This window comes from Tinamus guttatus, unplaced genomic scaffold, assembly GCF_059628265.1.
Source record: "Tinamus guttatus ecotype Peru unplaced genomic scaffold, ASM5962826v1 Tinamus_guttatus_pri_ptg000403l, whole genome shotgun sequence".
Lineage (NCBI taxonomy): Eukaryota > Metazoa > Chordata > Aves > Tinamiformes > Tinamidae > Tinamus > Tinamus guttatus.
In genome coordinates this window covers 731,364-743,730 of record NW_028288937.1, presented here as the reverse complement: position 1 = coordinate 743,730, position 12,367 = coordinate 731,364, and the positions used below count along the sequence as shown (strand labels likewise).

Sequence of the window (12,367 nt, the reverse complement as noted above, 5' to 3'; positions counted from 1 at the left end):
GCCCGCCACAGCGCCTCGCGCGCAGGCGCGGCGTCCGGTCGCCTAGCGACGCGCCGCCCCGCCCCGCCCGTGACGTAGGCGCCGCGGCCGCGTCACGAGGCGGTGACGCCACCAGTACTGACAGGTTGGGGGAAGGGGGAGTGTGTTACATCACCCGCGTGACGTCACAGCTCCGTGATGGCGACAGCACTGGTACACAAAAAAAAAGAAAAACGACCAAAAAAAGCACTTTCAAAACTACTCATGAAGCAGCATAGTAGGGCAAAAGCCTTCATGTTATGGTAGCATGACAACCTCCAGCCCCTCAAGCCCCTGCTATAGCAATACCTTTATTTTTATTCTCTTTCCCGGCACAAACGGATGAAAGGAGAACTTGGACACGGCCCAGGGAAGAGAGCAAAGCAGGAGTATGTACAAACATCTGCACAAAAGCATAACATGGCTCCCCTATACAAGGCTTAAAAGAAAGTGGACTTGGGTAAAGGTCATTTAAAGAGTTTTGTTTGTTTGTTTAAAATAATATTCTGGCCCTCTACAGCAATAACTATTATTTTTGCTGGGGGGAAAATAAATCTTCCAATCGTGACTACATTTCCACATGCAAATATATCTACATGAAGGAGGGAGAGAAAAAGAGAGAAAAAAAAAAAAAAACCAGACCTAGTACCCGAGGACTATAATTAAATTTATCACCCCAACAACAGGCCAGACATGCATATTAATCTTGTGGCAATTGCAGGAGCAGGGCAGATTAGCTAAACAATAAAGTGTTTGTGTGATTAAAACTGAATTACAAAGCTACTAACGAAGAGGACATTAAGTGCTCTAACTTTAGCTCTTGGCTGGCTTTGACTTCTTGATTTGAATATAAATATTTGATGCACTTTGGGGTAATTAGGAAAACATCATAACCTGTAACTGAGGAAGGTGACTTGAGAGCTAAGCCGCCGGGAACAGGTTGAGCCGCTAGGAGGAATGTGAAACACCTTTCTCAAGACCCAGTTACCCTGCAAGTGCACAGGCAGATCCTGTCCTGCTTCTTCCTCCAGCATAGGTTTGTCCCTTTGGTTCACGTTCTATTGCATCAGTCTGGTAGAAAATTTTAAAAACAATTAACTGTTTGTGCCTGTTAAAGATCAGCCCTGGTTTACTTTTCCTTTGTAAATAATACATAAAATATTTCTTTTTATGGCCACTCAGCTTTTAACTGTTTCCTTAAAAACAAACGAACAAGAAGATTAATAAGTTGATGAGACAGAATACAAAAAAAAAAAAAAGCCAAGGTCAGAAAAGGGATGCATTTGTATATAAAAGTATAAAGACTTTGAATTCTTTAAAGTCAGTAAGAAAACTTCCTTTGGATTTCAGTTAAAATATAAAATGCTCGTAATTCCATACTGTCTCACAGCAATCCACAGAATATGCTACCTCTGAGGAGTTGGTGTATTATATCATAATTATCAATGCAAGCTTGATGCTATATTAGGGAATTAAAAACTTATGCTGGAAGGCAGAAGTTCAGTTCTTCTTTCAAAAGGGAAAATATATCCTTGTCAATACTAAAGGAAACTAAAGTTTTGCTCATTTGATACTTTAGAGACCATGTTTGTTACTGCTAATATGACAGAACTAGCTCTTCGCATTTTAAAGATTTTCATTAAAAAAATCCCTGATGACATAAATAATCTTTTTTTTTCAACTCTTGAATGTTTTGTTGACTTTTGTGAAATTTAGGGAAACATAGGATCTCAAAGCAGCATGAAAAACTGTATGGGGCTGCATTGCACTGACATTTCACCTATCTCACTTGTTAAACTAGTTATGAAAACATATACTTTTTTTTAGAAGAGATTATCCAGTTGCTTAAAGGCTGTATTTGTACTGCCCACAGAACTGAGACGAGCAATGTCATCCCCAGTCCACTTCAAATCATTCTGCAGAACCAGGCCTAGATGGAAGGGGAAAAAAGCCTATCACCACCTGTGCACATATGCAGTCACTTCCTCTCACCTCAGGCCAAAAATGTGGGCAAATCACAGCACATGGCCTCATCCGTCAGGATAAAACAAAAACAAAACAAGATAATTATAGAAGAATGCTTTTGTATTATCTATTCTTTTAAAAATATCTGCAGTTCCACTACTCTTCCTGACTGAAGAGTATTTCTACAAAGTCTAGAGAGCTTCAGGAAAATCATTGTGGTGGTTTCTGAGCTTACGTCTCTTCCAGGGAGCTTTCACTGCAAACAGATCATTGTAAGACACTCTGTATTCTGTATCCTTGCTTGACTAGCAAGTTTCACTGACATCACTAAACTGTCAAAACAATCTTACTAGCTCAGATGCAGTCCACTTCCACAGGGAGAGGCTTTGAACTTGTGCTGAAGATGTTTTAATTCTACTGAACAGGAATATTTTCTGATTCCAAAACCCAAGTGAAGCTTTTGAATGTGTACACATCAATGCACTGCTAACACCCAGCTTGCTTATCAAAATTGGATCTGTTACTGGTGCAGTCAATATCTAAGGGAAAAAAAAAGTGTTTGGGATATTGAACACCATCAGTAGGATTTAAAAGATAAGCCTAAACTGAAAGTTCAGATAACCAAGTACCAAAGCAAAGAATTCCAGGTCTGTGGTAGACATATAAACATCTCTAAAAAGCAACACAAACTTAACTTTTTCAAAGTAGAGATAATTTTAAAAAGGCCAATTGCCTAATGCAAAGTTCAGCATCTCTTTTCTGATCTCCTCTTACACATTCTCCTGTCGGGCCATGCTTGCTCCTTTGAGTCTTTGCACCTTTGTGAAGTTGTGCAAGCCTTGAGCAGCCTGTCAAACAGCTGCCCATTTTCAATCAGGATTCATTTAGATGTTCTTTTTCTGTAGCCTCATAGAGAGGCAGAAATTTAGACAATGAAATAAAAGGACCTGCAGATTTTCCTGACTGTACATAAAAGGAGTGTTAAAACACAGTATTTTAATATCCTATGCAGTGAATACAATTGAGAACTGAATAAATTACTTTGCTTAAAGCCTTCTTTTCCTATTAAATTAATCGCAAAATTGACAGGATTAAAGTTCTTCCCAAGATTCAACAGATATAGTTATCAGCAACTGGGACACTAAATCAAGCTTCTATAAAGGCAAGTCAGATAAGTTATTAATAACTTATTTTTCTACATGGAGAATAGTTTTCAAAATATTATGACCCAAATTGTAAAAATGAAACCTCTTCTTTCTAAAACCCGGCAAAAATCTGAAGATTTTAACAAACATCAAGAAAGTATCTTCCCAACTTATTCTGAGAAGAAAAAAAGAAATCTACTTTAATGGACACTTTACAAACGTTTGTTTTTTTATGTTTTATTTTGTTTTTAAAAGACCCTTCCTCTAATTGAAAACTTTCAGTGGCACAAGGAGGTTGGATACTCCATTAATTCTCATAACAGTAAAATTATTTCCTCCATGAATAAACATTGTAAGCAGAAACCATATATTTGATATCAACCCCTCCAATTTTCTATATATTTTATATTTCAGGTTCATTTGCTTTTTATTTCAACAGAAATCATTTGCAAATGCAGATAATCCTCAATGCCCTGATGCATTGGAAAACATCTCAGAAACTTGTGCTGTTTTAAACTAGCTCTAAGTCTATTGTTTGTCCTTGAAACTACTCTTCCCTTTTGAATTGCATGTGAGGATCTAACGATCAAGTAATATCAAGACCTGAGCAAAACCGTTAAATTCTTGGTTCCAATTATGAACAGCAGCAGGAATTCAGAAGTTACTTTACAAAATTAGTTTTTTCTTTCATAATTTTTTCTTATCAGAGTTTTCTTGTGGTGGACAATTTTAAGAACTAAAGGATGGCAAATGCAATTAAGATAGAAATATTCAAAGTTCTGTTAGTACATAATGGATGTTGAAGATTTCTGCAGGAACAGTCAAATTTAAACTATTGGATCAATTAAAGAAATTTGTATGTGCTCTTTCAACTAACATTTTTGAGTACCTTTAAAATATAAGAGATGTTTTAATGATTAAGACAAGCTTCAGCTATTTTATCCATTGCTTTAACCCTTAGAAGGGTTAGCTCAACATGTTATACACATTTTATAAGGAAAAAATCCTAATTATTTTTGCTTCACTAGAAAACAGTATTCCAAAACAGAACTCTCAAATATCAGCATGAACAAAATACTAAATACTTTGAAGTCTTGATGCTTTTATGGCTTTTGATATACCAGAGCCATCAATTTTTACAGGCAGATACAAAATTTACCACCTGAAAGGCAGCATAAAGAGTTAAATCCAAAAATTTAGCTAACTGAAACAATTAAATGAGATTTTTTTTTGTCCCTCAATGGTATTAAAAGCCACCATTCCAATGCATTCCCTACTGCACTGGCTGAATCTTTTGCCATTCAGAAGATAACAAAGAACAGAAGAAAAATGGCACGCAGATGGCAGTTGATAGGCAATTGATGGGCAGTTAATAGGCTATAATGCATGGCTAGAATGATGCTAAGTTTATTGGTCACAAAGGGAGCAACAATTAATAAATGCTTGGAAAGTGCATTTATTAGAAAGTGCATCATACAGGATACACTTTGTTATGATGTGCTTTTAATAAAGTGGATGGTTAGACCTACTGTTGAAGCTTTCTGCTTTTCTTCTGTAATTTGTACTCTTCTCCAAGCCTTCTTCTCACAAGAAAAAAGTCACTTTTTTATTAAAAAAAGAGTGAAGGTGTTTATAACAGAAGCTCTACTTCTTACCAAAGCAAGCTGCTGAGAGCTTTTAATCATTTGTGTCACCTAAATCTCTTAAAATTCTTCCTCTTTTTGAGGAAAAATATTGTACAATTACTAATTTAAGGTCCTCAACCTTCAGTTTTGGAGGACTTCTTACAGAAATCTGTTTTACTTTTGCATATCTTCCAGGGGGCCTCTTGCCAGGCTTACATTCTGATAAAGGTTTGCAATTAATCTCTGGATTTCATTACCAGTTTGTCTGCTTAATAACAGCAGGCTGCCAATCTTTCTTTTTTTTTTTTTTCATTTACTTCGCTATAAATGCCTCAGCATTCCTTGAGCTTGTAATTTCTGCTAGTTGATTGGGTAGCATCACTAATGAACAGCCTCAGGTGAATCAAAAATAAATATTATAAATTTGAGCAATCATTTCTTTGTCCTTTCACCAGCCAATAGCAGCAGTAACTAGTAGAGACCCATCAGTGTTCCACTACCATACAGATTTTCAACATACCAGAGTTTTATCAATAAAACATCGCTCTGTTACCAAGCTGATCAAAGTGCATTAAAGTTCCTGTTTCTTTCCACTGATCACAGTGGGATCAGATGCAACAGGAACTTTATTAGTTTCAGCAAAAACAGATTCAAAAGCAGCTTCCTGATCCTCTAAAGCTGCAGGAGCAGTGGATCCTTTAATTGAAGTGCTGGTAAAAACTGACTGTTGCTCTGCAATCTTTTCCAGGTCCACTGTTTTCCTACCTCTCCTTTTGCCCAGTATTTTGATGTAATTAGCTGGCACAAGTCCTGTTGTTTGGCCATCGTAACTAGCCAAAAGCCAACCACGGATTTTGGGTTGTTGTTCTGAAGAAGAAAACACAAACACATTAAGTTACAAAAACGATGCAAGATACATTTCAGTTGAAGCACAAATACATCAGCAAGTAGATTATGCACCTAATCCTCACACACACAAAATAACTTTGTAGTTAAAGGCCTGTCTGAATTGTTTCATAAGAGAATCACTAGGAACTGCACTGTGAGGTGTTCTGAGGTTTTCTGATATTGATGACACCACAATATTACAAGACCCTAAGGATTTTAACAGCTGTGCAGTGTGTGTGAAGAAGTTAACTGCAAGGATAAACACAGAACATCCCCTAGATAAATTATTAGGTTGTTTGTATTTTAGGGAAATTGAATGGAACTACTCAAGTTTTATTAAAACACACAACTAAAAGCTGGTAGGAATGAGGAGTAATTTTTTTTTTCTTTCTCTGACCTTAACAATATAGCTGACTTCACATACAATTAGAAAATAAATGTATAATTAAGCATTTACCTTTGGGTGCCAATTTTAGCATGTCACCAGCACGGAAAGAAATTTCTTCTTCTGAAAGAGCATTGAAGTCATACTCTGCTCTTCCAACTACATGATCATCTTCTCCACTTGCCCAGTTACTAGAAACTGTTTCCAAAAACAACAACAACAAACACCTTAACTTTTCTAACAGACAACTGAAAGGAGTAAAACACTAAACAAGAATTTGGTAATTTTTTTTTTTTGACAATGCAATTCCCAGTCCCATCAGTGCTTATCTGTGCAATTGCCAAAACTAATAGAAAGGAAAGAGCAAAGTCACTATTTTGGAAGCACAGAAAGCATTCTGTGAAACTGAATCCTAGCTCAATACTGGGCTATTTAAATAGCTGCTACTTGTATCACGTGCCTAAAACTCTGTATTGGGCCCCAGTATCTATTAAATTTTATTACAGTAATATAAGACTAATAGCTATTCATGTAAAAATATGCTGAACAGTGTTTTCCACACCCTCTGCTCTCATGCTGCTGATCATTTTACCTGTTTCTTCATCGCTGTATGTAGAAAGCAGTTTCCAAATCAGATAGGGACCTCCCAGTATAACAGCAAAGAACAAGAAAATAGGCCAGGATTTTGCAGAGCTGGCTGCCTTGTCTTCAATGCCAGCACGAGCCACCGTTCCCTCGCTCTCAGCCCACAAATCCTCATTCTCAGAGCTCTTCCGTAGACCTAGTAACCGCTGTAGGCGTTGGTAGAGATATCTTATAGTTCTCACTAAAGCAAAAGCTGAAAACACCTTTGTGAAGTGTATTTTGAGGCGGGAGAAGTGATTGGCTACATCTAGCACAGCTCTGAAACTGTTGTACACGGCTGAAAATGTAGCATCCATCATCATGCTGACCGAAGCGAATGCATGCACAATACTTTCAATGGACTGAAAGGCACCTCTGCTGCTCTCTTCAGCCTGCTGAACAAACCTGCTGGGAGGGATATCATCCGTGCGAAAGCGATTATAACCCAGGCCACCATATCCATAATTGTAAGGACTATAGGTTCCATAAAAAGAGTTCCCATATGAGCCATAGCCTGGAGAAAAAGAACTACTGTAGGCTGGCCTGAAAGTGCTCAGGCTACTGCTTCCCGTCTGCTGCGATGGTCTTGGCAAAATCGGCGGAGGTATTCGTGCCACCGGGGGTTGTCCTGGCCTCGCCGGCAAGTTTTCACCCAAGTCAGCAGACCTACACAAATCCAGACAGTCGGGATCAGTACTCAAAATAAACTTATATCCTAATTTTCCCAGAGTTCTTGGTAAACTCTGCAATAAGGCAGCGCATGCTGATAAGATGGGGAGCCCAGTAGCTGAATACACAGTGCGTGTTGCATAATGTTTGCGCAAACTACGCTTTGGTCAGGAAATCCAGGTCTTTCAGAGGAAGAAAAAAAAAAAAAAAGATCATAAGACATTTGGTGTCCTGGTGGAACTACAGCTTAGCTGAGATATACCTATGGAAAAAGTGTTAAAGCTATTCATTGCACTGATGAAAAAAGCATAAAAAGCTTCATCTGGATTCAAAATTTATGCTGTAATACTCAAGAGACTTCTCTGTGCACAAGAGCCTCACTTATGATCTACCAAGAATATTTATGAATATGCCAATACAGAACATGTTTTATTTCCAGTACTTGTTTTTGGCTTTTCTCTGTAACAAGCCCACTGTACACCAGGACCTCCTTTGAGCCCAGCCTTAGGGAAAGGTATGTGTGACCTAAATGAAAATCCAAACAGTTATAAAACAACATCTGGAAGCGTTCTGGGTCCTCCAATTGCTCCCTCTTCCCATACTAATTATTTTTATAGAGCACACCTGGGAATCAATTTATCACCATTACTACTTGGCAGAAAGAGAAATTGTGGGGCAGATTTTTTTTCTTAATTAACTTTTATCTCTTTGCATGCCCGTAAGTCCACATTATTTTCTCTATGCGTTGCAGCAGGGCTCTGCAAGCAATACGACGGGTACTCGACCTGCACGAAGCAGCTCTCCCGCTGTTGCTGCCTCATGAAAAACCAACCGCGCAGAACCCCCCTCAAAGCCAAACATTTTCCTCAGCTCCCGCGGGCCGCGACCTTTGAGCCCCCGGGGCCTCTGCGCGAGGGACGCGCGCGGGCAGCGCCGGCCCGGGGAGGAGGCGGCAGGAGGGCCGGGGGCGGCGGCGCAGACACTCACTGGAAGGCGGGCGCCACAGTGCCCGCGAGCCGCCGGCTCTCCCAGGGCTTGGGCGGCGGCGGCTGCGACGCCATCTCCGCCGCGCTGCGGGCCCCGCTCCGGCCCGGCCCGGCCCGGCCCTCCCGCCCGGCAGGCACCAAGTGAGAGCGCCGAACCGTCCACCGCCCGGCCTCCAGGCGGGGCAAAGAGGACTCGCCGCCGAGCGCGGCTCGATGTCCTCGGCCTGGCGGCTACCTGTGCCTGCGCCGGCTGCGCCGCCAGGGGAGCGTCCCCCCGCCGCGCGGGGGTCTTGGCCCGCCCTGCCCCTCGTGACGCGTCACCCCGCGCGCGCGGCTCCGCTAACGGTTCCAACGGACCTAACGGTCGCTGCGTGCGGGGGGAGGCGAGCGAGACCTGAGGTCCGGGCAAGGGGGCGAGGCGGCGTTTGTGCCCTGGCGGCTTTTAGGCCGCGTTTCCGCGGCCGCAGATTTCACGTTTCCGTGTGAAATCCGGACAGTTGCGTGCGTGGCGGTGGCCTTGGGGCCTTGGGGAAAGGGCCTCAAAAAAAGTCTGCTATGGTGTTCCAGACACGGCCTTGACACTCCCCCCACTTCCCAGACAGCTAAACCAGCAAGATATAGGAAAACACGCTGAAACATTTACTCAGGTTGAATGTTGGAAGTGTAGGTGGTGCTGTTCAGCTGCACAGTGCTAACTGACACGGTGCTTGCTTCCCTCCTGTGCACCTGGGGAATACATGTATGCATGTGTGACTGTACTTTACCTAGGCCTGCCATAATGTAGCTTAAAAAAAAAAAAAAAGAGAATGAAGGTGCAATGGAGTGACTGGTTGGAACATATTTTCCAAAGAAAAGGACTAATAGATACTTGGTTAGATGACTTTAGGAGACAATACTGGGCCAACTGCTTAGAGCACCACTCTCTCATTGTAAATTATGACCTCTTTTCACTTTTCCCTGTGATGGGAGAGTGTGGACGCTGTGCTGTTCAGCTTACCTATGTGCTCTTAATGTAATATGGAATGGAATGTAATATAGTAATACTTCAAAAGTCACAGAAGAATAAAATATTTTGACTGGTCCATGCCCAGTGCACAAAGGCTTTCATGTGTGCTCCCGGGACCTCCATGCACACTGGGCTGGGGGGCCCTACGGGCTTTCGTGCAGGCTCCCAGGGCCTCCATGCACAGAGACCCAAGGGCACTATGGGCTTCCGTGCAGCCTCCCAGGGCCTCCGTGCGCACTGGGCTGGGAAGCCCTATGGCCTTTCCTGCGGCCCCCTGGGGCCTCCATGTGCACCGAATTGGGAGGGCCCTATGGGCTTTCGTGCGGCGTCCCAGGGCCTCAGTGTGCACTGGGCCGAGTATGCTCTAGTTTCTGAAGATGCCTTTTAAAGTTCCCATTCAAAGGCATAATACTGTTTACTAGCCTCTGTGAGCAGACATCCCCAAAAAGCATTTTTCAAATCAAGTACTGAATAGTACGGATGCGAAGAGGGGATCTGATTTAGAATGATGTACAGATCCAGAACTGTGGGATGTCTTGGTTTGATCATTTCATTTATTGCTCTTAAGTCCTGTACCATTCTGTAGGTTCCATCCCATTTCTTGTCTGACAGTATGGGAGTATTAGACGGAGACATACATGGCTCCAAAAGTCCTGCTCCCAGTAGAGACTCGCTAATAGGTTGTAACCCTTTCCTTCTCTCACATAAAATAGGATACTGCTTTTTAGAGACTACCTGGTCTGCTTACTATAAAGTAATTTGGAGAGGTTCCATGTCTAGTTTTCCGTATTTTCCTGGAACTGCCCACACTTCTGAGTTCACATCAGCATAAGCTTTATCAGACATTTTGCACAAAGTTACAATAGTGTTAGCTTCTTTATCATCCCTTACAACATTGATTTACATTTCCAATTTAGCCATCAAATCCCTTTCCAGCAGACTGCAGTCACAATTTGGGACAAAAAGTAATTGCATCTCAATTTCATCCCCCATATCTACTAATAGCATCTGGATAAGATGCACCTGCTCATCTTTTCCACTTATTGCTTGGATAACCAAGTAGCATTTTGACAATTGCCCTCCTTTTGGCATAAAATTCAAAGTGGATCGAGAGGCCTCCCGTCTGTCAAGAAACACACTTCATCTCGGTCCAGACCCACCCTACATGTTATCAAAGGCTCCAGTGTGGTGGGTCCCTGGTACAATGGGAGCCCCTGACCCCCCCTAACAATCCCTGCTGCTGGCCGTTTCTTTTTAACAACCTCTCACCAAAGCACCTTTCTGTATGCTCAATTGCATTGGGCAGCAAGAGGAAGAACACCACCAGCTTCAATCGCCAAGTCAGCACAATATGTTGTGGTGACGATAGATTTGTAGCCATGGCCTGGAAGTTCAGTGCTGCAAGGGGCAGAAGGAGCTCTAGATAGTTTCTACATTCTGTTTTTCTCACCTTTTATTCTTTATTTCCATAGTCATATTCACAGAACGGTTGACACTGGAAGGGACCTCTGGAGATCTTCTAGTCCAACACCCCTGCTCAAGCAGGGTCACCCCACCAGACCCTTCTACTTGCTGCTGAAGGCACCTTATAGGCAGAAGGGGGAAAGTAAAAGTGGAATCAGCTCCAAGAGTGCATCCAGGACATCAGCCATGGCATCCCAAATGTTACCTCATTTGAAAGATGAATTACTATGTGTTAGACATTTTTTGCTCCCAATTACTAAGCCTAAGCAGAAGGGAACATGTATAGGATTTTTGACAGGCACTTCTCATATTTCACATTGGCTGTTATGCCAATAAGCGGCTTTTCATCTTCTTCCTGCTCCTCCTCCTCAGCTTCTGCTTCACAGAATCATAGAATCATAATGGTTAGAAAAGACCTTCAAGATCATTGAGTCCCAGCCCTTCAACATCATACCTGCTAAAACATGTCCCTAAGTGCCTCATCTACAAGTTTCTCAAACACTGCTAGGGACAGTGACTCCATCACTTCCCTGGACATCTTGTTCCAATGCTTGACTACTCTTTCCATGTTAAAAATTCTTCCCAATGTTTAACCTGAACCTCCCCTGGTGCAACTTGAGGCCATTTCCTCTTGTCCTGTTGGTAGTTATTCTGGAGAAGAGATCAACCCCTGACTCACTACAATCTCCTTTCAGGTAGTTGTAGAGAGCGATGAAGTCTCCCCTGAGTCTCCTCCAGACTAAATAACCCCAGCTGCCGGTCTGTGCTCCAGCCTCTTCAGCAGCTTTGGACACTCTCCAGCACCTCAATGTCTGTCTTGTAGTGAGGGGCCCAAATCTGAACGCAGGATTCGAGGTGCGGCCTCACCAGCACTGAGCACAGGGGAACGATCACTGCCCTGGTCCTGCTGGCCACACTGTTGCTGATACTCACCGGGAGGCTGTTGACCTTCTTGGCTACCTGGGCACACTGCTGGCTCACGCTCAGCTGGCTGTCCACCAACACCCCCAGATCCTTTTCCGCCACGCAGCTCTCCAGCCACTCAGGAGAGGTGTCAGCAAAACTGCTATGTTGAACTTCTGGAGGGCAGACTTTGGACTGTTTAGGACATGGGTTGAGAGAATCCCTTGGGAGACAGTCCTGAAGAGTAAAGGGGTCCAGGAAGGCTGGACATTTCTCAAGGAGGAAATCTTAAAGGCTCAACAGCCGGTCCCTAGGTACTGAAAGATGAGCTGGAGGGGAAGATTGGCCTGGCTGAATAGGGACCTATTGCTGAAACTCTGGAAAAAAAAAGAGAGTTTACCACCTTTGGAAGAAGTGACAGGTAACTTGGGACGGGTACAATGAAGTTGCTAAGGTATATAGGGAGGAAATTAGATGAAAGCTTGGATGGAACTCAGTCTGACCATGGCTATAAAGACAAAAAAAAAATCTAACAAATACATTAAGAGAAGGGCCAAGTAGAATCTCCATCCTTTATTGGATGTGATGGGGAATATTGTGACTCAGGATAAGGATAAGGCTGAGGTACTTAATGCCTTCTTTACCTCAGTCTTTAACACTCAGATCAGTTATCCTCAAGGTATGTGGCC

General features: G+C 42.5%; 1 protein-coding gene across 1 annotated transcript; it reads right to left on the bottom strand.

Annotated features, from left to right (window-relative positions):
- Positions 1–4,442: 4,442 nt before the first annotated feature.
- PEX13 (peroxisomal biogenesis factor 13) lies at positions 4,443–8,410 on the bottom strand. Its single transcript, XM_010214414.2, has 4 exons — positions 8,307–8,410; positions 6,619–7,316; positions 6,099–6,224; positions 4,443–5,620 (listed from the first exon to the last, which is right to left on the bottom strand). The coding sequence occupies exons 1-4, from the start codon at positions 8,378–8,380 to the stop codon at positions 5,325–5,327; spliced, it is 1,194 nt and encodes a 397-aa protein (XP_010212716.2). The 5' UTR covers positions 8,381–8,410; the 3' UTR covers positions 4,443–5,324.
- Positions 8,411–12,367: the final 3,957 nt, after the last annotated feature.

What these genes read in the sequence shown, in the direction of transcription:
- PEX13 (XM_010214414.2), bottom strand. Translation starts at nt 8,380, where the DNA reads ATGGCGTCGCAGCCGCCGCCGCCCAAGCCCTGGGAGAGCCGGCGGCTC. An exon ending in ACTGTGGCGCCCGCCTTCCA is followed by an intron (nt 7,317 to 8,306) that starts GTGAGTGTCTGC and finishes GGATTTGTGTAG; the next exon opens with GTCTGCTGACTTGGGTGAAA. An exon ending in ATACAGCGATGAAGAAACAG is followed by an intron (nt 6,225 to 6,618) that starts GTAAAATGATCA and finishes TTTTGGAAACAG; the next exon opens with TTTCTAGTAACTGGGCAAGT.